This window comes from Pogoniulus pusillus, chromosome 39, assembly GCF_015220805.1.
Source record: "Pogoniulus pusillus isolate bPogPus1 chromosome 39, bPogPus1.pri, whole genome shotgun sequence".
NCBI classification, from domain to species: Eukaryota; Metazoa; Chordata; class Aves; order Piciformes; family Lybiidae; genus Pogoniulus; species Pogoniulus pusillus.
The window spans coordinates 2862361-2885725 of NC_087302.1; the positions used below are offsets into that span (position 1 = coordinate 2862361).

The 23365-nt window shown below is 57.9% G+C and overlaps 1 protein-coding gene and 1 long non-coding RNA gene across 2 annotated transcripts in view; one reads left to right on the forward strand and one right to left on the reverse strand.

Moving 5' to 3' along the window:
- LOC135191447 (uncharacterized) overlaps positions 1-2794 on the reverse strand; it is a 26155-nt gene extending 23361 nt beyond the window's left edge. The window contains exon 1 of the long non-coding RNA XR_010308819.1: positions 2721-2794. This is a non-coding gene — a long non-coding RNA (uncharacterized LOC135191447). The remainder of the gene's footprint in view (positions 1-2720) is intronic.
- On the forward strand, positions 2521-19820 carry PRELP (proline and arginine rich end leucine rich repeat protein). The gene is made up of 3 exons (XM_064173748.1): positions 2521-2603; positions 12629-13580; positions 16923-19820. Exons 2-3 carry the CDS (start codon positions 12644-12646, stop codon positions 17099-17101), a joined length of 1116 nt encoding a protein of 371 aa, XP_064029818.1. The 5' UTR covers positions 2521-2603; positions 12629-12643; the 3' UTR covers positions 17102-19820.
- The last annotated feature ends 3545 nt before the right edge of the window (positions 19821-23365 follow it).

The following is a 23365-nucleotide window of genomic DNA, read 5'->3' on the forward strand; positions in this document are numbered from 1 at the left end:
AGAGCAGCTTTGCTCTGTGCCCACTCTTCATCACCCCTAGATTTTGGGGCCAGGTTTGGCTGCAGACAGAGGACAATCAGAGCCTGTGGTGCTCAGAGCCCACACCTGAGGCTGCAGCAGCCTGGTGCACCTTAGAACTTCCAAAGAGTGGCTTTGAAGCTGGATGCAAAACTTGGACCCTGAAAGAAATTCCTGCAGGAAGAAAATTCAACCAAATCCTTTAGCTGAGAGCAAAATTGATGCTCCCCACATCTGCTGAAAGGTTTTTCTTGCTCCCCAAGCTGCAGTCCAGGCTTTACAGGTGGGTGAATACATGGTGGGGGAAGGGTTGGGAGAGGAAACCTTCCCTTGGTAGGCTTTCCACAGGGAATTGCCCCATTCTGTGCCTCAGTTTCCCTCTTTCAATGCCCAGTGAGCAGAGATTAACAAATCCCAAACCTTGAACCACATCCCTGTGGATCTGGGGGGAATTCTGGCCAGTTTGTAAAGCAGTTGGCATGGATCTCCAAAGAGCTTCTCTCCTCCCTATTGATTCTGAGCCTCCTCCAGCTGGCAAGCACAAGTCTCCCTCTCAGCCCTCTCTTTAGCAGGCATGGAATACCGATGTGGTTTCTCCCTGCTCCTTTTCCTGGCCCCTGCTCCAGCTACCTGCTGGTTCTCAGGCATCTCAGTGCCTCAGCTCGCTGCAGGGCAAGGGCTGAGCCCTCAGACCACTCTGCTCTCAGCAGGCACCAGCAGTCCTCTGGTTCTGGGGGGAAGGGAAGGGAAGGGGCACTGTGCTGGGAATGCTTGGAATTGATGATCTCTGAGAGCTTTCCCAACCTAAATGGCTCTGATTTTATGGTTCAGGAGCTGTGGGGAGCTTGGAGCAAAGTGAGGGGAATCCAGCAGGGTGGTGGGGAACTGTTGGGGGGGGGAGGCTCTGATTTGGGCTATTTGAAGCTGCTCTTGGTATCCTCTGTCAGTCACATGTGGGAGTGCAGGATTGGACCCTCCTGGGTGGCTGCCAGCTGCTGTGGGAGTGCAGGATTGGACCCTCCCGGATGGCTGCCAGCTGCTGCTGGGGTTTGGATGTCTTTAATGAGGCAAAGCAGCTCAGGTTTCCTGGCCCCTACAGCAGATTGGCTTGGCTGGAGAGAGGATACCTTGTGGTGAGGAAGAGGACCTCCTGAACCTCTCTTCTCAGGGATGCCAGGGACAGGGATGCCTGTTGGGGGATGCCTGTTGAGGGATTGGGGCTTGTGGTGGGGAAGAGGACCTCCTGAACCCCTCTTCTCAGGGATGCCAGGGATGGAGATGCCTGTTGGGGGATGCCTGTTGAGGGATTGGGGCTTGTGGTGGGGAAGAGGACCTCCTGAACCCCTCTTCTCAGGGATGCCAGGGATGGAGATGCCTGTTGGGGGGAGATCCTGGTAGTCGTTGTGCCCTCTGGGACTCCTCGAGCACACCTGGGCTGTATCTGAGATCTGTGAACATGCAGCAGGTCCCAGACTGCCTCTAAGCTCCTTGGAGCAGAAATGTCCCCAAACGTGGGATGTCCCAGGGGGTCCCTCAGCCCTGTCCTCTTGGTGCACAGCAGTTTTCCAGTCCAGGATCTGGCTGAGGCTCCACACAAACCCCAGCGGACCTGTGCCCATGTGCCCCTTGGCCGCATGGCAGTGTCACAACTCCCATCCTCCTCCCTAACTTCCACCGGGATTTAAACCAGAGCTGGGAGCGCCTGGGAGCAACTGAACCCCGCACAGTGTTTCTGGGACAGCTCCCGTCCTCTTCCCTAACTTCCACCGGGATTTAAACCAGAGCTGGGAGCGCCTGGGAGCGAGTGAACCCCGCACCGTGTTTCTGGGACAGCTCCCGTCCTCTTCCCTAACTTTCACCGGGATTTAAACCAGAGCTGGGAGCAGATGGGGGCTCCCCGCACCCTGTTTTCTGGCATCCCATCTGCCCGGCAGGAGCAGTGGCCCCAGCACTGGACCAGCTGCCTTCAGCAGGCAATGAGGGGTAGCTACAACTCACTGCGAGCCTGATGACAACCAGACTGCCTGGTGGCCCCCACCAAGCCCCCCCACCCCCGTGCTCCCCATCCCCATGGCCACTGAGTTGCGTAGAGCTCCAAAGCTCCATCCCAACCGCAGGCTCCTGGCAGAAAGAGGAGGAGGAGGAGGGTGGGGGGGAGAGGAGGGGAGCCATGGCGAGGGAAGGGCTTATTGAGCTGATTATTAATTAGCTTTGTTTTGCAAGCCAGGCTGGGAGCAGCCTCTGCAGCAGACGGCATTGCGCTGGAACGCCAGCCCCGGGCGGCCGCGTGTGCGCAGCCGAGCCCGCGGAGCTTGGCTGCCAGATAAAGACGTTATTGTTGTCGTGGTGCCTCGGTCCCAGCCTCCTCAGCTCCCACCCAAGCAGCTCCCAGGAACAAAACCTCCCCCCCGTGCTCGCTTGAGGTTCACTCGTGGCGGAGCTGCGGTGCTGAGAGGAGGAGGAGAAGGAGGAGGAGGAGAAGGAGGAAGAGGAGGAGGGAAAGAGCCCGAGGGGGGAAAAAAAAACCTCAACCAAACTTGTCTTGGGGATTAATAAGAGGCAGGAGGAGGGAGAGGTGCACACAGGTAAGATGTGGGCAGGTGCTTCTCCTTCCCCACCCCTACCCCCCCAGGTTCTTCTCACCTTGCCTGATCCTCCAACCCACGGGCGATGATGCTCCTGCCTTCTCCAGCCTCTCTTACCTGCCGAGCAGCCTCTGCTCTCGCTCTGCTTTCTCTCCCCTCGCCGGTTCTTCTGTTCCTCAGCAGCTGGACTCTTTGTTCCTTGCTTCCCCTCTTGTTGCAAGAGTTTGTTCCCTGCATGGGGCAGGGATGGAGGGGGTGGGGGGGGGGGGGAACTGGGGCTGCAAACTCAAGGGGAAGTCCTGAATGGGGTAATGCTGCAGCTCCTGCCAGGAGCTTTCTGTGGGGACCCCCTTGTGTCCCCCCACACCGACCTGTGCTCTCAACGTGCTCACAACCCCTCGGATGCTTGGTGCTGGCTCTGCAGCCTTGCAAGGCAGAGTTGCTGTGGGGGCTGCACACTGTGAGTCATGCCCAGGACAGTTCCCTGCCTTGGAAGGGCAGCAGAGAAAGCATCTGAGGAAGGGGAGAGGTTGAGAGGGAAGCAAACAACTCCAGAAGTGCTACCAGGGAGCTTCCACTGACTTTGGGTCTCCTCTTGTGCTGAGCACTGGCTCCAACAGACAAGTTGGGAAAATGAGGGGGCTGAAGGGTCCTGCCCCTGGTGGGGAGGTTGGGGTGGGGGGTTGTGCACAGCCCCTCATCCCCATGCTGCAGTGGGGAGCTTGTGGAGGGGACCAGCACTGTGCTGCTTGGAGCCTCAGATGGGAGAGAGCAGCCAAGCAGCACTTTGATGCTTCTGGGGCACCCTAATGCCCAAAATGTAGGTGGTGAAGTCTTTCTCCAGTGCCTGGATCACACTGACCATTCCCTGGGCTTGTGACATCAGTTTTGTTGCCTCTGTCCCCAAGATTTGAGCCAGCTCTGCTCCAGCCAGGCAAAGAGGTGCAGCCCCCTCCCCACACCTCACTGAGGTGCCAGCTGCTGGGTCCCGTTTGGAGCCAGCTCTTTTGTCTCTGCTCCAGTTGAGGCAGGAGGTGATGGGAGGAAGCAACAGGGCAGAGATGTTTGATGAAGTCATAGACTCATGGAATGCTTTGGCTTGGAAGGGAGCCCTGAAGGTCCCACAGCAAACAAGAACATCTTGGACTAGATCAGGTTAAATCTTGGGGAAAGAGTTTTGTGGCATGGGAGAAACTCATCCCAAACTTGCCCTTCTCTGCCTGTCTGAGAGCTTTAGGAGTTGCATGGACAAGGCAGAGAGTGGGAACTGATCTCCTTGGCAGCTGCTTGGCACACACGAGGGCTTGGAAGCCTTCCTGGGAGGCTGTGATCATGGCCCTGCCTTATGTGGTGCTCTGCTGATGGCATCCCACAAGCCTGCTGAGATGCCTCCTGGGAAGGACCCTTCCTCAGCCAGCCCAGTCAGGAGTGCAGGGTGCTGGGTGTCCCTGCTCCCCTGGGGAGGGAGGGAGGGATGGAGGGGATGTTTGCACCTGGGAAGAGATAGAAGTGCAGCTGCTGGAGGTTTCCTCTGCCCTCAGGAAGAGGCTGGAGAGGAGGGATGAGGTAGCAGCAGCTGATAAAAAGATCAGCAGCTTTCCCACCCTCGGGAAAAGCGGAGCTGGGAGGACCTCGGTGAGGTGTCTGCTGGGAGGGGAGGGGAGTGTGCCTGGGGGGCAGGCTCAGGGGCCAGGCTGCGGTGGCTTTGGCGACGTTTGCTGCCCCCACTTGCTTTTGTCTGTGTCGAGCCGGTTGCGCTGTGTGTGGCAGAGGGATGTGTGGGCATGCAGAGCCAAGAGCAGCCCTAGGAAGGGTCAGGACATGCAGCGAGGGAGGAGAAGGAGCGGGAAGGAGTTGCTGACATGGAGAAGGCAGCAAAAAGGTGTCTTGTGCCAGGGCTGCCTTCCCACGGCCCCTGCTGCCAGGGGAGATTGCTGGAGGGAGCAGTGAACGTGAGAAGCCTTTTTGCAATGGGTCTGGTGGCTGTGGTGCAGTGAGGAAATGCTCCTGGCAGGCAGAGGGATGCAGAAGCTATGCATCATCATCATCCTCACATCTTACAGCCCTTGGGTTGAGCCTCAAAGCGCTGCTCCAGAGCCCAGAAGCGCTTCTGAGCTGCTCTGTGGCAGGTTCTCCATCCCCTCCATAGACTCAGCACTGACCCTGCAAGAAGAAACACAGCAGGACTGAGCCCCTCAGATGCCTTGCCCATGGCCAAGAAACGTGGACATGGCACTTGGGGACATGGCTTAGTGGCCACGGTGGTGCTAGGCTGAAGCTTGGACTCGATGACCTTTTCCAACCAAAACAATTCCATGTCCCAGCTCCAGCCCCAGCTAAGCTGGCTGGGAAAGGGTGAGAGGAGGAAGTTGTTGCATCAGGACTCTGCTCCCCAGAGGCCCCAGGGTGACAGTGTGTCTGCCCTCCCCTCAGAGGACAGGCTTGCACTGTGTCCAGTCCTGCTCCAGCACTCCCAGCTCTCTGGCGCCACTGGATCCTAAGGAGCTGCCTGTATTGGTTCCAGCTGCTCCAACCCAGGCTCCTGTGGAGATGTGGAGGAGCTGCAGTGGTGCTTGGTCACAGGGGCAGCTAAGGAGGAAGCTTTTGTTTCCTTGGGGTCATTTTTAGCTTGTCCTCCTTCTTCTGCTCCACCATGCAGGTTCCCAAGCTGGCTGGGGGGAGTTTTCTAGGGATGATAGGAATTGGGGGGTATTGGTGAGGAAGCTGTGAAAGGATCTAGCAGGGTTATGGGTGATGGGGCTGGGAAGGATCCCTGGTCCCAACCATCTGGCTGGAAAGGATCCCTGGTCCCAACCATCTCAGCTTTTTGGCTTGTTCATGTTCTGCTCCACCATGCAGGTTCCCAAGCTGGCTGGGGGAAGTTTTCCAAGGCTGATAGGAATTGGGGTTCTTGGTGAGGAAGCTGCAAAAGAATCTAGCAGGATAATGAGTGATGGGCTAGAAAGGATCCCTGATCCCAACCATCAAGCTGGAAAGGATCCCTGATCCCAACCATCAAACTGGAAAGGATCCCTGATCCCAACCATCAAGCTGGAAAGGATCCCTGATCCCAACCATCAAGCTGGAAAGGATCCCTGATCCAAACCATCTAGCTGGAAAGGATCCCTGGTCCAAACCATCTAGCTGGAAAGGATCCCTGGTCCAAACCATCTAGCTGGAAAGGATCCCTGACTCAAACCATCTCAGCTCTTTGGCTTGTCCTTGTTCTCCTCCACCATTCAGGTTCCCAAGCTGGCTGGGGGGGAGTTTTCCAAGGCTGATAGGAGTTAAGGTTCTTGGTGAGAAAGCTGTGAAAGGATCTAGCAGGGTTATGGGTGGATCCCAGGTCCAACCATCTCAGCTCTTCCCTCTCCTCCCAAAAGGTCCTTTTATCCTTGCCAGCCCCCGGGCAGGAGCAGAGGCCCCGGGTGCATGGGTGAGAGCCATCTGGAGCCAGCTGCTGCACATCAAACTGCCACAAGAGGAGCTGGGGAGGGCAGGAGGCTCCCAAGGGAGGGCGTTGGGACTTCTGCCCGTGCCAGATCCCCCGATGGCCCCTGCATAGGTCACTCTTGCCTCGGAGCTTGTGGTTTTTGCCTGCCCTTGGCAGCAGTCCCTGGGCTGGCAGCAAACTAAAACTGTTTGGAAAGCAAACCCCAGTGGCATTTGGAGCTGGAATTTCCAGCTGTTGGGCTGGAGTTCTGTCTGTTGTAATGGGATTACTGAAGGAGCATCTGCCTCCTTCTGGGAAACCTCCTGGGCTGGCATCTGTTGGGTGCCTCTGTCAGCCCAGCCCGCAGCTCAGGAGGTGTCAGGGCTGGCTTTGGCCATGAATCCAACCTTCTCTCCACACCAGGCAGCTGGTTTCCTGAATGTCTCCATTGCTTCATGACTGAACTTTGTTCCAGCTGCATGGATTCATTGTGGGTGCCTGGGATCTGAGCAGTCCTGTCTGTCAGGGAGTGGTGGGGAAGGTGAAGGGGAGATGTTTGCGGAGCAGGGTTATGGGTGATGGGCTGGAAAGGATCCCTGGTCCAACCATCTCAGCTCTCCCCTCTCCTCCCAAAAGTCAGAAGGTCCTTTTTATCCCTGCCAGCCCCCCTGCAGGAGCAGAGGTCTCGTTCCCTGAATGTCTCCATTGCTTCATGGCTGAACTTTATCCCAGCTGCATGGATTCTTTGTGGGTGCCTGGGGTCTGAGTGGTCCTGTCCATCAGGGAGTGGTGAGGAAGGTGAAGAGCAGCACAGGATCAGATGTCAGGGGTTGGAAGGGACCCAAAGAGCTCATCCAGTCCAACCCCTCTGCCACAGCAGGACCATCCAATCTAGCTCAGGGCACACAGCAACACATCCAGACAGGCCTGGAAAGGCTCCACACAAGGAGACTCCACAACTTCTCTGGGCAGCCTGTGCCAGGGCTCTGGGACCCTTCCAGGCAAGAAGTTGCCTCTTGTGCTGAGCTGCAACCTCCTGTGCTGCAGCTTCCATCCACTGCTGCTTGTCCTATCTGAGGGAGCAGTGAGCAGAGCCTGTCCCCCCCTCCTGACCCCCAGCCCTCAGAGAATTACAGACATTGATTCAATCCCATCTCAGTCTTCTCTTCTCCAGACTAAGCAGCCCCAGGCCCTCAGCCTCCCCTCACCAGGGAGTGCTCCAGTCCCCTCATCATCCTCATTGCCCTCCCTTGGTCTCTCTCCAGCCTCTCCCTGTCCCTCTTCACTTGGGCAGCCCAAAACCTGAAGGCAGTGTGGTTGTGGGGCAGAGGCTGAGCCACGGCTCCAGCCCCGGGCTCTGCCACCGCTGCTCCTGCAGCGTCAGGCTGTGGGATCTGAGTTCTGGCTTCTTGCACCGGTGCCAGCAAATCCAACTGCGTGGAACTGGATGGAGAACAGACTCTCGACTGTGCCGTGGCCAGGCAGGGCTGGCTTTGAACCTTGAGCTGTGCTGGAGGCAGCTGCGAAGCTTGCGGTGGCCGCAGGCTTGCGGGCGAGGCTTGCGCGGCTCTGCGGGCGGGGCTGTGCCGGGGAGCCGCTGCCTGGAGCTGGCTTCCCGCAGGGCGCTTGGCCGCGGGTCCTGCTCCCCCAGAGCCGGCTGGGGGGCGCTGGGCAGAGCCTTGGCTGGGAGCCGCAGCTTTGCGGGGAGAGGCTGGTGGGGAGCAGCAGCAGAGAAGGGCTGCGGCAGTGCCCGGCTGCGGTGGCACAGCAGATCAAAGAGGCTGCCTCTGCCTGCTGGCACCTTCCTTCCGCGCTGCCCAACGCCCCACGGTGCCGCTGCTCTCCAGCCTGCCTTTCTGGCTCGCTGACTGCGTCTGCGATGTGCCGAGTCCCGCAATATCTGCAGCCTGAAGCCTCCCGCGGAGGGGATGGTGCAGGCTGTGCAGGGCTGGGCTGTTCTTGGAAGGGCTGAGAGCTCAGCCAGCTCCCGAGACCAACCGGGTGACAGCTCTGCCTTGGCCCCTACCCTCCCCTGCGACATCGCCCGGGGTGGCTGCTGGGTGGCCCGAGCTGAGCATCACCCTGTGAGGGGAAGGAGCTGAATGCCCTCATTGCAGCATGTCCTAGCTGGGGGTGTCCTGTCCCAGCTGCCTCCTCCCTTCTGCAATGGGCTGGATGCAGCCCTCAGCCCTCGCTGCTTCCCCCCTCCCCCCCCCCCCCCCCCCAGGCTGTTGTGGGTGTTAAAATCCAGGTCTGAGTTTTGGAAAGGAGGCAAAATCCCATGGAAAAGTTTGGAACAAGGTAGAGGGAAGAGCCACGTGCAGGGAGGGACGTGGCTGAGGAAGGAGCAGGATGCTCCAGGGGCAGGGAGGAGGCTGCAGCACGTAGAGCAGCTCCCTGTCCTGAGTGGGTCTGTTCTCTGCAGCCTGCTGTGGGATCCGAGCTGCAGAGCTGAATGGTTACAGGACAGAAGCACAGACGTCCATCCCCAGAGGGGTCTGCCTGGCTGCAGCTCTGCTGAGCTGAATGTCTGGCAGCATTTGGGCCTCGCTGCTCTTTCCCTGTTCCTCCCTTCCCCCAGTGAGATGCCAGAGCTCTGATTGAAACCAGCAGCCACGGGAGGCTGTGGGGTTAACCAGAGCCAGATGGGAACCAGCGAGACAAAAAGGAAAGGAGCAGGCTGGATTTGGAGGGGGGAGAGAGAGCAGGATCTGTACTTGGAGAAAATCCATGACTTGGAGCCCCAGGAATGTGTTGGGAGTGCTTCAAAGGGAGCTGGGCGAGCACAGCCCTGGGAGCAGTGGCCCTGGGTGGGACGAGGACTCCTTTGTGATGCTGGGAGCCAAAGAGGGTTGGTGTGGACAGGAGGCTGCCCCAGCAGTGGTGGTCTGTGCTGGTCAGATGAGGGTGTGGAGACAAGTCCCTGCTGCTGGGCAAAGGCAAACATGATATACCCAGCTCAGGCCTGCCTGCTGGCTGCTCCTGCCAGCCGTGCTGACTCCAGTGCCCCTGACACTGTGGCCACCAAAGCAGTGCTGTGGGCCAGTGAGCTGAGACATCTGCTCCATTGTGCTGCATGGGAGAAAGCAAGGAGCCAGGAGAGCCTGATCTCTCTCTAGCTTCAGAGCCATCACCCAGTGCTCCTGCCCAAGCCACAGCCCCAGCAGTGCTGCCTCCCCCAGCAGACACTCCGTTCCCCCTGGAGATCCATCTTGCTTTGAAACTCCTCAGCTTCCTCCTTCTCTACCTCCCTGCCTCATCTCACTCGATTCTATTTCCCACCTTGCCTCTGCCAAGCTCCTCCATCTGCCTCACCATGCATCCAGCTTGGCTCTGACAGTGCTGGGTGAGAAATGCTGCTGGGAGAAGCCTGGCCAGCACCCCAAGGTATCTACCCAGCCTGGGCTCCTCCAGCTGTCCCCAGAGAGTGTCACATCAGCCAAAGCACCTTCTGCATGCTGCTTTCTGGGGAGCTTGTCTGCAACAAGCTGGTTCCCTTCAGCTTCCAAGGCATCAGATGGAGAGCTACCAGCAGCAGTCTTGCAAGGATGAATGCTGCTCTTCCAGGCAGCAGCAGGAAGGGCAGAGATGATGGAACAGGCAGAAATGGGATAGACAGAGATGAGACAGGCAGAGATGGTAAGACAGGTGGAAATGGGACAGGCAGATCACAGAGTCACAGAACCAGGTTGGAAAAGACCTCTGAGATCATTGAGTCCAACCTAGCACCTAACAGCTTCAAATTCACTAACCCCTGGCACTAAGTGCCCCAGCCAGGCTTGGCTGCAACACCTCCAGTCACAGCCACTCCACCACCTCCCTGGGCAGCCCATTCCAGTGCCAATCACTCTCTCTGACAACAACTTCCTAACAACATCCAGCCTCAACCTGCCCTGGCACAGCTTCAGGCTGTGTCTCCTTCTTCTGTCCCTGGCTGCCTGGCAGCAGAGCCCAACCCCACCTGGCTACAGCCTCCCTGCAGGCAGCTGCAGGCAGCAATGAGCTCTGCCCTGAGCCTCCTCTGCTGCAGGCTGCACCCCCCCAGCTCCCTCAGCCTCTCCTCACAGGGCTGTGCTCCAGGCCCCTCCCCAGCCTTGCTGCCCTTCTCCAAACACCTTCCAGCACCTCAGCATCTCTCTGCAATTCAGGAGCCCAGAACTGGACACAGCACTGCAGGGGTGGCCTGAGCAGTGCTGAGCACAGGGGCACAAGAACCTCCCTTGTCCTGCTGCCCACACTGCTCCTGAGCCAGCCCAGGATGCCATTGGCTCTGCTGCCCACCTGGGCACTGCTGCCTCCTCTGCAGCTCCTCTCTCCCACCACCCCCAGCTCCCTCTCTGCCTGGCTGCTCTCAGCCACTCTGGCCCCAGCCTGTAGTGCTGCTTGGGGTTGTTGTGGCCAAAGTGAAGAATCTGGCACTTGGACTTGCTAAAGCTCCTGGCACTGGACTGTGCCAATCTGCCCAGCCTGTCCAGGTCTCTCTGCAGAGCCCTCCTACCCTCTAACAGATTGACACATGCTTCCAACTTCATGGCATCTGCAAGATGAGGCAGGCAGAGATGGGGCAGAGCTGATGGGACAGGAAGAGAGGATGGGACAGGGAGAAATGGGTCAGGGAGAAATGGGTCAGGGAGAAGTGGGGCAGGGAGAAGTGGGGCAGGGAGAAGTGGGGCAGGGAGAAATGGGGCAGGGAGAAATGGGGCAAACAACCTCCATGGGCTTGACTGTAACCCAAAGAAGAGGGAGAGGTGGTCTGTGTAAGGTGTTGGGCTGATACCCAGGAGAAACTCCCGGGCTGGGGACAAGCAGAGACCTCACTTGATCCCTCCAAATCTCTTCCTGTCACTGGGACTCTCCCCAGATCACCACCCCAGCCTCCCTGCAGTGGGACTGGAGGTTATGGGTTGCTTATTTGGGCAACTCAGGGAGCTGTAGAGCCAAAGATCTTCGTTATTGTAATCTTGCAAAGACTCTTTGACTGCCACAGCCTTGGAAATGGAGTGACCTGCACAAAAGCCTTGTCCCTGAAGCCCACAACCATCCATCTTTGCTGTCCCACTGACTGCTGCTGGCCTCCTGATACTGTGGCTCAGCCAATTTGCTACTGACTCATTGATTTTCTGGCTCAAGTGCAAAATGAAGCTTCATCCATCAAGGTATCTCAAGGAGCAGAGATCTTGATGGAGTGCTGGTAGGGCTCTGATAGTTGGGGGGTGGGGGGAGAGACCCAGGCTCTGTGGGGCACTGCTGGGGATGGCATACAAAGGGACCCAAACAAACAAAACAAAAAGCCCAATTTGAATGAAAAATATCCCAAATTTACCACCCCCAGCATAAAGCTGAGCCAGAGAGAGGAGAGGTCCTGGGCTAGAGAAGTTATGCATTTAAGGCTCATGTCCAAGGGGAAGGAAAGATAGAAATGGGGAGATTCAGACTGGATGTTAGGAAGGAGTTCTTCAGCATGAGGGTGGTGAGAGCCTGGAAGGGGTTGGCCAGGGAGGTGGTGGAAGCTTCATCTCTGGAGGTGTTTTAGGCCAGGCTGGATGAAGCTCTGGGCAGCCTGATCTAGTATGAGGTGTCCCTGGGCATGGCAGGGGAAGTTGGAACTGGCTGCTCCTTGTGGTCCCTTCCAACCCTGACTGACTCTATGAAAGAAAATAGGTTGCTGGCAGGAATGTGAGATGGATGGGAGCTGATGTGGTACCTAAATTGGGTACCTTCAAGAATCATAGAATCCTGGCTCAGGAGCAGTGTGGGCAGCAGGACAAGGGAGGTTCTTGTGCCCACCCCTGTGCTCAGCACTGCTCAGGCCACCCCTGCAGTGCTGTGTCCAGTTCTGGGCTCCTCCATTGCAGGGAGATGCTGAGGTGCTGGAAGGTGTTTGGAGAAGGGCAGCAAGGCTGGGGAGGGGCCTGGAGCACAGCCCTGTGAGGAGAGGCTGAGGGAGCTGGGGGGGTGCAGCCTGCAGCAGAGGAGGCTCAGGGCAGAGCTCATTGCTGTCTACAACTACCTGCAGGGAGGCTGTAGCCAGGTGGGGTTGGGCTCTGCTGCCAGGCAGCCAGGGACAGAACAAGGGGCCACAGCCTCAAGCTGTGCCAGGGCAGGTCTAGGCTGGATGTTGTTAGGAAGTTGTTGTCAGAGAGAGTGATTGGCACTGGAATGGGCTGCCCAGGAAGGTGGTGGAGTGGCTGTGGCTGGAGGTGTTGCAGCCAAGCCTGGCTGGGGCACTGAGTGCCATGGTCTGGTTGGTTGGGCAGGGCTGGGTGCTAGGTTGTGCTGGCTGAGCTTGGAGCTCTCTGCCAACCTGCTTCATTCTGTGATTTCTATGATCACCCAGTTCCAATCCTCTTGCCAAAGACAGAGACACCTCACACTAGATCAGGCTGCCCAGAGCCTCAGCCAGCCTGGCCTAAAACACCTCCAGGGATGAAGCTTCCACCACCTCCCTGGCCAACCCCTTCCAGGCTCTCACCACCCTCATGCTAAAGAACTTCTTCCTAACATCCAGTCTGAACCTCCCCATTTCTGGCTTTGTTCCATTCTCCCCAGTCCTATCTAGTTCTAATCCATCTCTCCTTCTTGCCTCCCTCAGGGAAACATCTGGACCATGAAGGTAGCCTTCGGGTTGCTTCTCCCACTCGCTCTCGTGCTGGTCTCAGAGGTGAGCGGGCAGCGCAGGAAGCCTCCCCGGAAACCCACCCGGCCACCTCCTGCCTTCGTGGAGCCCGTGGAGCCCACAGAGCTGCCCCCACCCTTGCCACCTGGTCCCCCTTCCATCTTCCCTGACTGCCCCAGGGAATGCTACTGCCCTCCAGACTTCCCCTCTGCCCTCTACTGCGACAGCCGCAACCTGCGCAAGGTCCCCATCATCCCCTCCCGCATCCACTACCTCTACCTGCAGAACAACTTCATCGATGACCTCCCCGAGGAGGCCTTCAGGAATGCCACGGGGCTGAAATGGGTCAACCTGGACAACAACCGCATCAGGAAGGTGGACAGGAGGGTCCTGGAGAAGCTGGAGAACCTCATCTTCCTCTACATGGAGAAGAACCAGCTGAAGGAGGTGCCTGCCTTCCTGCCACCCAACCTGGAGCAGCTGAGGCTGAGCAGGAACCAGATCTCCAAGATCCCTGCTGGGGTCTTCAACAAGCTGGAGAACTTGGTGCTCTTGGATCTGCACCACAACAAGCTGAGCGATGGAGTCTTCAACAAGAACACCTTTAAAGGGCTCAAGAACCTCATGCAACTCAACCTGGCTCACAACATCCTGAGGAAAATGCCCCCCGGCGTGCCCAGTGCCATCCACCAGCTCTTCCTGGACAGGAACAACATCGAGGACATCCCCAGTGATTACTTCAAGGAGTTCCCCAACCTGGCATTCATCAGGCTCAACTACAACCAGATCTCTGACAAGGGTCTCCCCAAGAACTCTTTCAACCTCACCAACCTGCTGGTGCTGCACCTGGCCCACAACAAGCTCACCAATGTCCCCTTCATCAGCCCAAAGCTGGAGCATCTCTACCTGAACAACAACTCCATTGAAAGTGAGTGGCCCTGGCCTGGTGGGAGGTTGTGCTGAGGGTTGGGTGGGCAGCAGGTGGGCTTGAAGGTGGTAGCTGTGTGCTTCTGAAGGTCGTTTTTCACCCAGTGAAGCCTTCCCATGGGCATGCAGCGATGAGAAGAGCTGGAAGCTCGCTATAGGTCAACAAGACCCTGAGTGGGGTGGATGTGCAGGTGGGGCAGGATGGTCTGAGGGGTTGGGCTGGTGGCTGAGGGGCAGGGATGAACTCCTTCTGATGCTGAAGGGCTGTTCTTGTTGGTTCTCGTGGGCAGCTCTCCTCTGGGGCCACAGGCAGTGGAATAGTTACTTGCCTAGCAAGAGATGGGGCCAGACTCAGTGCAGTGGAACCCAGTGACAGGACAAGGGGCAATGGGCACAGACTGGAACCCAGGAGGTTCCCTCTGACCAGGAGGAGAAAATTCTTTGGTGTGAAGGTGCCAGAAGCTTGGAGCAGGCTGCCCAGAGAGGTTGTGGAGTCTCCTCTAGAGAGCTTCCAACCTCACCCTGACCATTGTGCTCCTGAGCAAGCTGCTGGGGGGTGTTCTGCTTTAGCAGGGGGTCTGGACTGGATGATCTCCAGAGGTCCCTTCCAGCCCCTACCCTGCTGGGAGTCTGTAATTTAAAAAGGAGACTTTCTGCACACGCTTCAAGAGCAGATGCCAAACCCACAGTCAAGATGGTTAGAAGCAACCCAGCTTGGCTCCAGGGCTGAGCCTCAGCAGGGAAGCAGCAGGGAGAACAAGGCTGAGCTGGAGATTGCCTTGGCAAACCCAACTGGGACAGCTTCACACCCTTCCAGGCAGAGCACTGCCACTTCCTGGGAGAGAGGCTGGCCTGAGAAATGTGTGAACAGAGCTTGGAGGTGTGAGGAGAAGACAGAGAGTCACTGCTGGTCAGCCCAGATGTTACTGCTGCCAGAGAGGGCCAGCAACCTGCTGTTCTTGTAGAATAGAATAGAATAGAATAGAATAGAATAGAATAGAATAGAATAGAATAGAATAGAATAGAATAGAATAGAATAGAATAGAATCAAGCAGGTTGCAAGAGAGCTCCAAGCTCATCCAACACAACTTCACACCCAGCCCTAGCCAAGCAACCAGACCATGGTACTAAGTGCCAACCTAGCACCCAGCCCTGGCCAAGCAACCAGACCATGGCACTAAGTGCCAACCTAGCACCCAGCCCTGGCCAAGCAACCAGACCATGGCACTAAGTGCCAACCTAGCACCCAGCCCTGGCCAAGCAACCAGACCATGGCACTAAGTGCCAACCTAGCACCCAGCCCTGGCCAAGCAACCAGACCATGGTACTAAGTGCCCCAGCCAGGCTTGGCTTCAACACCTCCAGCCACAGCCACTCCACCACCTCCCTGGGCAGCCCATTCCAGTGCCAATCACTCTCCCTGCTAACAACTTCCTTCTAACATCCAGCCTAGACCTGCCCTGGCACAGCTTGAGGCTGTGTCCCCTTCTTCTGTTGTAATCCAGTAGCTCTGTCAGAACCCCTCCATGAGCAGTTGGCAAAGGGTTCTGGGCTCTTCTCTTCCTGCTGTGGTGGGGTGTGTGGGGGCTGCAGAGCCCACCCAGGGCTTTACTCACCCTGAAAGCAGCTGCTGGACAGGAGGATGGTCCCCAGGAGGGGTGTGACATGAGTTATCACAGGATCACAGTCTCACAGTATCATCAGGGTTGGAAGAGACCTCACAGATCATCAAGTCCAACCCTTTAGCACAGAGCTCAAGGCCAGACCATGGCACCAAGTGCCACGTCCAGTCCTGCCTTGAACAGCTCCAGGGACGGCGACTCCACCACCTCCCCGGGCAGCCCATTCCAGTGGCCAATGACTCTCTCAGGGAAGAACTTTCTCCTCACCTCCAGCCTAAATCTCCCCTGGCACAGCCTGAGGCTGTGTCCTCTTGTTCTGGCGCTGGCCACCTCAGAGTTGTGTGATAGCAGAGCTTCCCCTCTGGGAAAGTGCAGTGATGGCTTTGCCAAGAGTGCTTCACACCCAAAGAGAGGCTATAAAACCACCCAGCAGCTTTAGTGGCTCCTAAAGTGGGCACTGCCCATGAGCCAGGAAGGGGCAAGCAAGAAAGCTGCTCCTTGCAAGCAAGCACTCACCACGTTACGGGATGTGATGCCAGGGAGAGGGACAAAACCCTCCCAAAGCCATATCCCATCTCATGGGGGTCACCAGCAGCAGCTCCCAGAGAAGCATGCCAGAGTGGTGAGCATCTGCTTCAGATCTGCCTTTGATGTAACCACCAAAGGGCAGCCAAAGGGCACCCAAAGGGCACCTTGGGGCAAAGGAAGGTGGTGGCTGCTGCTGGCTTCACACTCACCGATGCCCAACCGCTGCTGGGGCTTTCCTTGGAGAGATGCCCCAGTTCGTGCCCCAGTTCATGCCCCAGGTCTCTGTTTTGCTCAGGTTTGAGAAAGTTTCAGTCTCTGGAGACATAAAAACGCCCAGGTCTGTTTTCCATAGCACAAGCCCTGGGGTAGGGGAGGAGCAGGTGGAAATCCAGCAGGGAGCAGGGGAGTGATGCTGTCTGCAGCACAGGGCTGCTGGGCCGTGGCTCCCTGGTGGGGGTTTGGGGTTTATGAAGGCTTAGGGCTGGCTCTGCAGGTTTCACGTTGGAAATAATCCTCCTCCTCCTCTTTCAGATGACACCACATTGCTCACAGGGCCTTGGCTGAGCCTGACCTACTTGTGGCTGAGCAAAAGGCAGCTCTTCCCTCTCTCTGGGGCTGTGCTCAGCTCCTTGCTGCCAAAGCAACCTCGTTTTGGGGTTTGGCAGGCAGGCAGGCAAGGAGGTCTCTAGCAACCCTCTCTGCCTTCCTTTCCCCTTAACCTCCCTCCCCCTTTCCTCCCTCCCATTTTCCCCCTTTCCTCCCTTCCCCTTTTCCCTTAATCTCCCTCCCCCTTTCCTCCCTCCCCTTTTTATCTCTTTCCTCCCTTCACTTTCCCCCTAACCTCCTTTCCTCTTTCTCCCTAACCTCCCTTCCCTTTTCCCCCTAACCTCCCTACCCCTTTCCCCCTAACTCCATACCCCTTTGAGCCTAATCTCCCTTCCCCTTTCCCCCTAACCTCCTTTCCCCTTTTCCCCTAACTCCATACCCCTTTTCCCCTAACCTCTCTTCCCCTTTCACCTTTTCCTCCCTCCCCTTTTCCCCCTTTCCTCCCTTCCCCTTTCGCCTTTTCCTCCCTTCCCCTTTCGCCTTTTCCTCCCTTCCCCTTTCCCCCTTTCCTCCCTTCCCCTTTTCCCCCTCACCTCCTTCCCCTTTTCCCCCTCACCTGCCTCCCCCTTTTCCTCTCTTCCCTGCAGAAATCAACGGGACACAGATCTGTCCCACCTCCCTGGTGTCCATCCACGACTTCTCCCCCTCCGACCTGGACAGCGTGCCCCGGCTCCGGTACCTGCGGCTGGACGGGAACCTCCTGAAGCCCCCAATCCCCCTGGACCTGATGATGTGCTTCCGTCTCCTGCAGTCTGTGGTCTTCTAGCCCTGCCCTGCAGCGCCTCTCTCCCAGGACTTGGCTTTGCACAGACTTGAGCCCTCCCCCACCCCCCCGTTGGTGTTTGACGTGCGGGACCCTCTCTGCCTCCTCTTTCTCTCACCTCACCTCCATCCCTCCTACCTGTCTCCCTTTCCTTCCCTGTGGTGGTCGCGGTCACACATGGCTGGAGCATCCCTGGGGACCACCTCCATCCCTCTTGCCTGTCTCCCTTTCCTCCCCTGTGGTGGCCGCGGTCACACGTGGCTTGGGCATCCTTGGGGACCACTGTCTGCAGGGCAGCAGCGCAGCGCAGCAGCCCAGGCTGCAGCATCATCTCCTGCCCGTGGGCTCTGCCTTCTCTGCCCTCACCCAGGCCAGCCCTGCAGCTGGCTCTGCCTCTCCCCTTCCATCCAGCAGAGTTTCAGGAGATCGGATTCGATCTAAGCCAAAAGCAACTCCAGATGGAGCTGAGGGAGTCCAGGGCCCTCCCCTCGCTGCAGGGCTTTGGCTGGCAGCACCCGGAGAGCCTACGATGTCCCCGGGGGGAAATCAGCCGTGGAGGTGGCACGGGGATGCCCCCAGTTGCTGTGCCAGCCTCGGGCTGTAGGAGGGTGCCAGCTGGGCGCGCTGGTGGCCAGGAGAGCAGAACCAGCGCAGGCAGAGGGTGGCCAGGTCCGGTGGTGCCCGGCAGGACCGGCAACGACACCTCGTGGCCAGAGCCACATCCATGACCCCTGGGTAAGGGACAAAGTCCTCCTAGCCTGGACCCTTCCTCCGGGGCTTTGGCCTTGGTCCCACATAGCTCTTGGGGAGGTGAATTGGGCAGGAGGGTGCGGGGAGGGTGCCCAGACCCTTGCAGCTGGAGCTGAGCTCTCCTGCACCCTGGGCTGGGCTGCAGCTTCCCCACAGCAATACCCCACAACAGCAGCCCCCTCCTCAGCTTTCATCCCCCCCAGCCTCCCCTACCCCAGCAGCTCATGGGGCTGCAGCCCCCTCCCAGCCCCCTGTGCTGCAGGGCTCGGCTCATTGGCTGCATTCTGCTGCTTGCAGCCAAACCCAAGGCCCCTCCCTGGTGCAGGCAGCACCCCAAGCCTCCAGGACCCCAATGCTGAGCATCTGCCATCAGCATGGGACCCTCCCCAGAGGGCAGAGCAGAGTGAGGCCAGTGGGATACCCACTTTGTGTTTAGTTTGGGGGAGGGTGAGGGGGGGCAGATGCTGGCATGGGTGCAAACCCAGGCTGTGACCCCTGAGGTCTCCATTCTGCCCTCCTACCTCAGCTCCCACCTCCTGGAATTTTAGCTCTCTCTTGCTTTCTTGCACCAAGCACACAGGACTGGTTTTGCTTTATGCTTGAAGAAGAAGAAGAAAAGTGGGGAGGAGGAGAGAAAAAAAAAAGGGAGTTTTAAAAGCCTTTCTTTTTTGTTTCCCCTTTTCTCCCTGTTGTCACATGGATCACTCCCCTCCCTCATAGCTGTCCCTGCATATTTAGGGGGTCCAGGTTCAGGGGTGGGGGGGAGTTAATCTCTCTTCTTTTTTCACTTCTTCCTGAGTCTCAGGATTTTAATTTAAGAGAGAGGAGGGGGAAAAAAATCCAACTGAAATCAGCCTTAAAGCAACAGACCAAAGAAAGCAGCCATTACCTCCTGAGCCTTCAGCCACCCAAAGAAACCCTCCTCTGAGATGGACATGGACAGGCACCGTGTCCTGCTTCCTGGGAATGGCACAGGGATGCTCCCTGCAGCCTGGGGACACCCCAGTGAGGTGGGGGCTCCCTTCCTTCCCAGTGCTAAAAGGTTCATTGATTCCCCCCCCCTGCCCCCCTCTTCTAATTCAGGCTTGGTTTCTCATGGGAATGGGTTGGACTGGAAGGACCTGGACCTGATGGAGCAGGTCCAGAGGAGGGTCATGAAAATGATCAAGGGGCTGGAGCACCTCTGCTACAAGGACAGGCTGAGGGAGCTGGAGTTGTTCAGTCTGGAGAAGAGAAGGCTCCAGGCAGACCTGAAGAGGAGGGTCATGAAAATGATCAAGGGGCTGGAGCACCTCTGCTACAAGGCCAGGCTGAGGGAGCTGAGGTTGTTCAATCTGGAGAAGAGAAGGCTCCAGGCAGACCTTAGAGCAGCCTTGCCCTGAAGGGGGCTACAAGAAGGCTGCAGAGGGACTGCTCCTAAAGGCCTGCAGGGACAGGACCAGAGGCAAAATGAGAGCAGAGCAGCTCGAGATTGGCTGTGAGGAACAAATTCTGCACCAGGAGGCTGCTGGAACCCTGCAACAGGTTGCCCAGGGAGGTGGTTGAGGCTCCATCCCTGGAGATATTCAAGATCAGGCTGGAGAAGGCTCTGAGCAAGCTGCTCTAGTGGAGGACATCCCTGCTGAGAGCAGGGAGCTTGCACTGGCTGAGCTTTGGAGGTCCCTTCCAGCCCAACTCTAGGATGCTTTTATGACCTTAAAGGTCTTTTTCCAGCCTAAACCCTTCCATGCTCCTAGGACAAAACCAACCCAACCCTTCTCCACAATCCTCTGCAGTGGGCTTTAGCTGGGTTCCACAGGTCCCAGCCTTCCACCCCAGTGCCCCTGCGTGTACATTTCTCTGTGATGTGTAAATATCCTGGTAGACTGTACAGACACAGCTAGAGCCAGACGTAGTTCTCAACTGATCGCAACTTAATGGTATTTTCACTCCTACTCTCCACAGCCGTGGAAATAAAATGATTCACAAGGGACCCAGCGCCGCGCTCGGACCTGCCTCTCGCTCTCTCGCCCTCCCCCTCTCTCATCCATCCTCATTCTCCATGCTGCTGCTTCCTGCAGGACCACGTTTGCTCCCCAGGGGACGAACTTCCCACCGGTTGGAGCTCAGGAGACCGTTGAGGTCCCTGCAGCAGGAGGTTGGGGGGCTTGGGGTGAGGGGTGGGGGTGGGTTCTCTCCTGAGCGCATCGATGGGATGGACTTGCAAGCGGCACCAGGTGAGGGGGAGAGCATGGGGGCTGTCTTAATGAGCTCTTCTGCTAATTAAGAGAGCCTGCCCTTGGATGCAGCTGCCAGTGCTGTGGCTGCAGCTGCCAAGGCTGTGACTGCAGCTCTTGAAAGAGTGGCTGCAGCTCTTGGGGCTGTGGTTGCAGCTCTCAGGGTTGTGACTGCAGCCCTTGGGACTCTGGGTTGCAGCTCCCAATGCTGTGGCTGCAGGTCTTGGGGATTGCAGCTCCCAGTGCTGTGGCTGCATCTCCTGGGACTCTGATTGCAGCTCCCAGTGCTGTGGCTGCATCTCCTGGGGCTCTGATTGCAGCTCCCAGTGCTGTGGCTGCATCTCCTGGGGCTCTGATTGCAGCTCCCAGTGCTGTGGCTGCGTCTCCTGGGGCTCTGATTGCAGCTCCCAATGCTGTAGCTGCATCTCCTGGGGCTCTGATTGCAGCTCCCAGTGCTGTGGCTGACGTCTGATTGCAGCTCTTGGGACTGTGGCTGCAGCTCTTGAGACTGTGGTTGCAGCTCTGGGATTCTGATTGCAGCTCCCAGTGCCATAGCTGCAGCTTCCAGTGCCATGGCTGCAGCTCCCAATGCCATAGCTGCAGCTCCCAATGCCATAGCTGCAGCTCCCAGTGTCGTAGCTGCAGCTCCCAGTGCCATAGCTGCAGCTTCCAGTGTCGTAGCTGCAGCTCCCAGTGCCATGGCTGCATCTCCCAGTGCCATGGCTGCAGCTCCCAGTGCCATAGCTGCAGCTTCCAGTGCCATGGCTGCAGCTTCCAGTGCCATAGCTGCAGCTCCCAGTGCCATGGCTGCAGCTCCCAGTGCCATGGCTGCAGCTCCCAGTGCCATAGCTGCAGCTCCCAGTGCCATGGCTGCAGCTCCCAGTGCCATGGCTGCAGCTCCCAGTGCCATGGCTGCAGCTCCCAGTGTCGTAGCTGCAGCTTCCAGTGCCATAGCTGCAGCTCCCAGTGCCGTGGCTGCAGCTCCCAGTGCCATGGCTGCAGCTCCCAGTGCCATAGCTGCAGCTCCCAGTGCCATGGCTGCAGCTCCCAGTGCCATGGCTGCAGCCACCCAGGAGAAGCCATCGCCTGTGCATGCTGTGGCTTGGAGCAGGCTGTGTGACCCCCCCCTGGTCTGCCTCACATCCTCATCACGCTCCCAGAGAAGCTGGACAAATGTCCCCAGGGTGAGTTTTCCCCCTCTGGGAAGCAGCAGGGTGGCATCCTCAGGGCATGCACGGGTGCAGCCAAGTGGGAGGCATCCCACCCAGGGTGCCAAGGCTGGCTCCATCCGCGGGGCCGCGGTCACGCCACGCACACGTGTTTCCACACCAGCAGAAGGGGTGTAGGCAGCAATTCCTCCTTCTGCCCATCTCCCGAGCTTCAGAACCCCTCCTCTCTCTGCTGCTGCTCTCCCCACGTGAATCATGAGCGGAGCAGGAGGGAGGCTGCCCGTGGGAGTGGGTGCGAACGCAGGGGCTGCGGCGTGGGGATGCTCACGGGAGAGAGCACGTTGGGGAGGGGGGAGGGATGGGTTGGGGGGGGTGTGTGTGTGTGTGCAGAGTGTGCAGAGCCAGCACAGGCACTGAGCTCCCCTGGTGGGGCTTTGGGGTTATTTGGAGGAGGGAGGGTAAGGAGTAAACTCTTCCTGTATTGCAGTGGGGGTGTGGATGCTGAACCTGCTGGGGGTGCGTCGCTGGCTGCCTCCGTGGGCAAGGCAGAGAAGCATTTAGGTTGGAAAGGACCTTCAAGATGCAGGGTTTGTGGTGGCAGGGTGAGAGGGATGTGAGGTAGGATGTGAGGGATGAGAGGTAGGATGAGAGGGATATGAGGAAGGATGAGGTTTGAAGCTTGAGGAAGGCAGATTGAGACTGGAGATGAGGAAGGCATTTTTGACAGTGAGGTTGGGGGGAGACTGAAACAGGTTGCCAAGGGAGGTTGTGGAGCACAGACAGGGAGGGTGAGGAGACACTGGCACAGGTTGCCCAGAGAGATTGTGGAGCACAGACAGGGAGGGTGAGGAGACACTGGCACAGGTTGCCCAGGGAGGTTGTGGAGCACAGACAGGGAGGGTGAGGAGACACTGGCACAGGTTGCCCAGGGAGATTGTGGAGCACAGACAGGGAGGGTGAGGAGACACTGGCACAGGTTGCCCAGGGAGGTTGTGGAGCACAGACAGGGAGGGTGAGGAGACACTGGCACAGGTTGCCCAGGGAGGTTGTGGAGCACAGACAGGGAGGGTGAGGAGACACTGGCACAGGTTGCCCAGAGAGATTGTGGAGCACAGACAGGGAGGGTGAGGAGACACTGGCACAGGTTGCCCAGGGAGGTTGTGGAGCACAGAAGCACAGAATGTGATCTCTGATCACATTCTCTGCTTCTGTGCTCCACAACCTCCCTGGAGGTGTTCAAGACCAGGTTGGATGAGGCTTTGAGCAACCTGTTCTAGTGGGAGGTGTCCCTACCCATGGCAAAAAGGTTGGGACTGGCTGAGCTTTGAGGTCCCTTCCAACCCAACCCATTCTGTGGCTGCTGTGAGCAGGCTCTCAGGAGCAGTGGCTGCACCTCCTGTTCAACCAGGCTAAAAGCAGCTCCTTCCTTCAGCAGCTCTGCCCTGCCCCTCCAGAAGCTTTTGGGGGCAGGAGAGTGTCAGCAGCAGTGTCCTCATCCTCTGCCTGCATGGCTGCACTGGGATGGCAATTGGATGCTCAGGTGACCACAGAATAGCAGGGATTGGAAGGGACCTCTGGAGACCTTCAAGGCAGGGTCAGCTAGGGGAGGTCACTCAGGATCACATCCAGGTGGGTTTTGGATGTCTCCAGAGATGGAGACTCCAGAGCCTCTCTCTGCAGCCTGCATCATGTTTAGATGGCAAGATGCAGACTGCCAAGGCAAGAGGACAGGTCACAGGATGACAGAATGAAGCAGGTTGTGAAAGACCTCTGAGATCATCGAGTCCAACCTAGCAGCTAACAGCTCCTAACTCACTAACCGCTGGCACTGAGTGCCTCCTGCAGCCTCCTCTGAAACACCTCCAGGCATGGGGACTCCAACCACCTCCCTGGGCAGCCCATTCCAGTGCCAATCACTCTTTCCATGAAGAACTTCCTAACATCCAGCCTGAACCTGCCCTGGCACAGCTTCAGGCTGTGTCCTCTTGTTCAGTCCCTGGCTGCCTGGCAGCAGAGCCCAACCCCACCTGGCCACAACCTCCCTTCAGGTTCCTTCCAACTCAAACCATTCAGTGCCATCTCAGCCCCCACTCTGCCAAGTCCATCACCAAGCCCTACCCCCAAGCACCACA

Coding starts and splice junctions, on each gene's coding strand:
- PRELP (XM_064173748.1), top strand. CDS start 12,644: ATGAAGGTAGCCTTCGGGTTGCTTCTCCCACTCGCTCTCGTGCTGGTC. Junction 13,581..16,922: donor GAACAACAACTCCATTGAAA/GTGAGTGGCCCT, acceptor TCTTCCCTGCAG/AAATCAACGGGACACAGATC.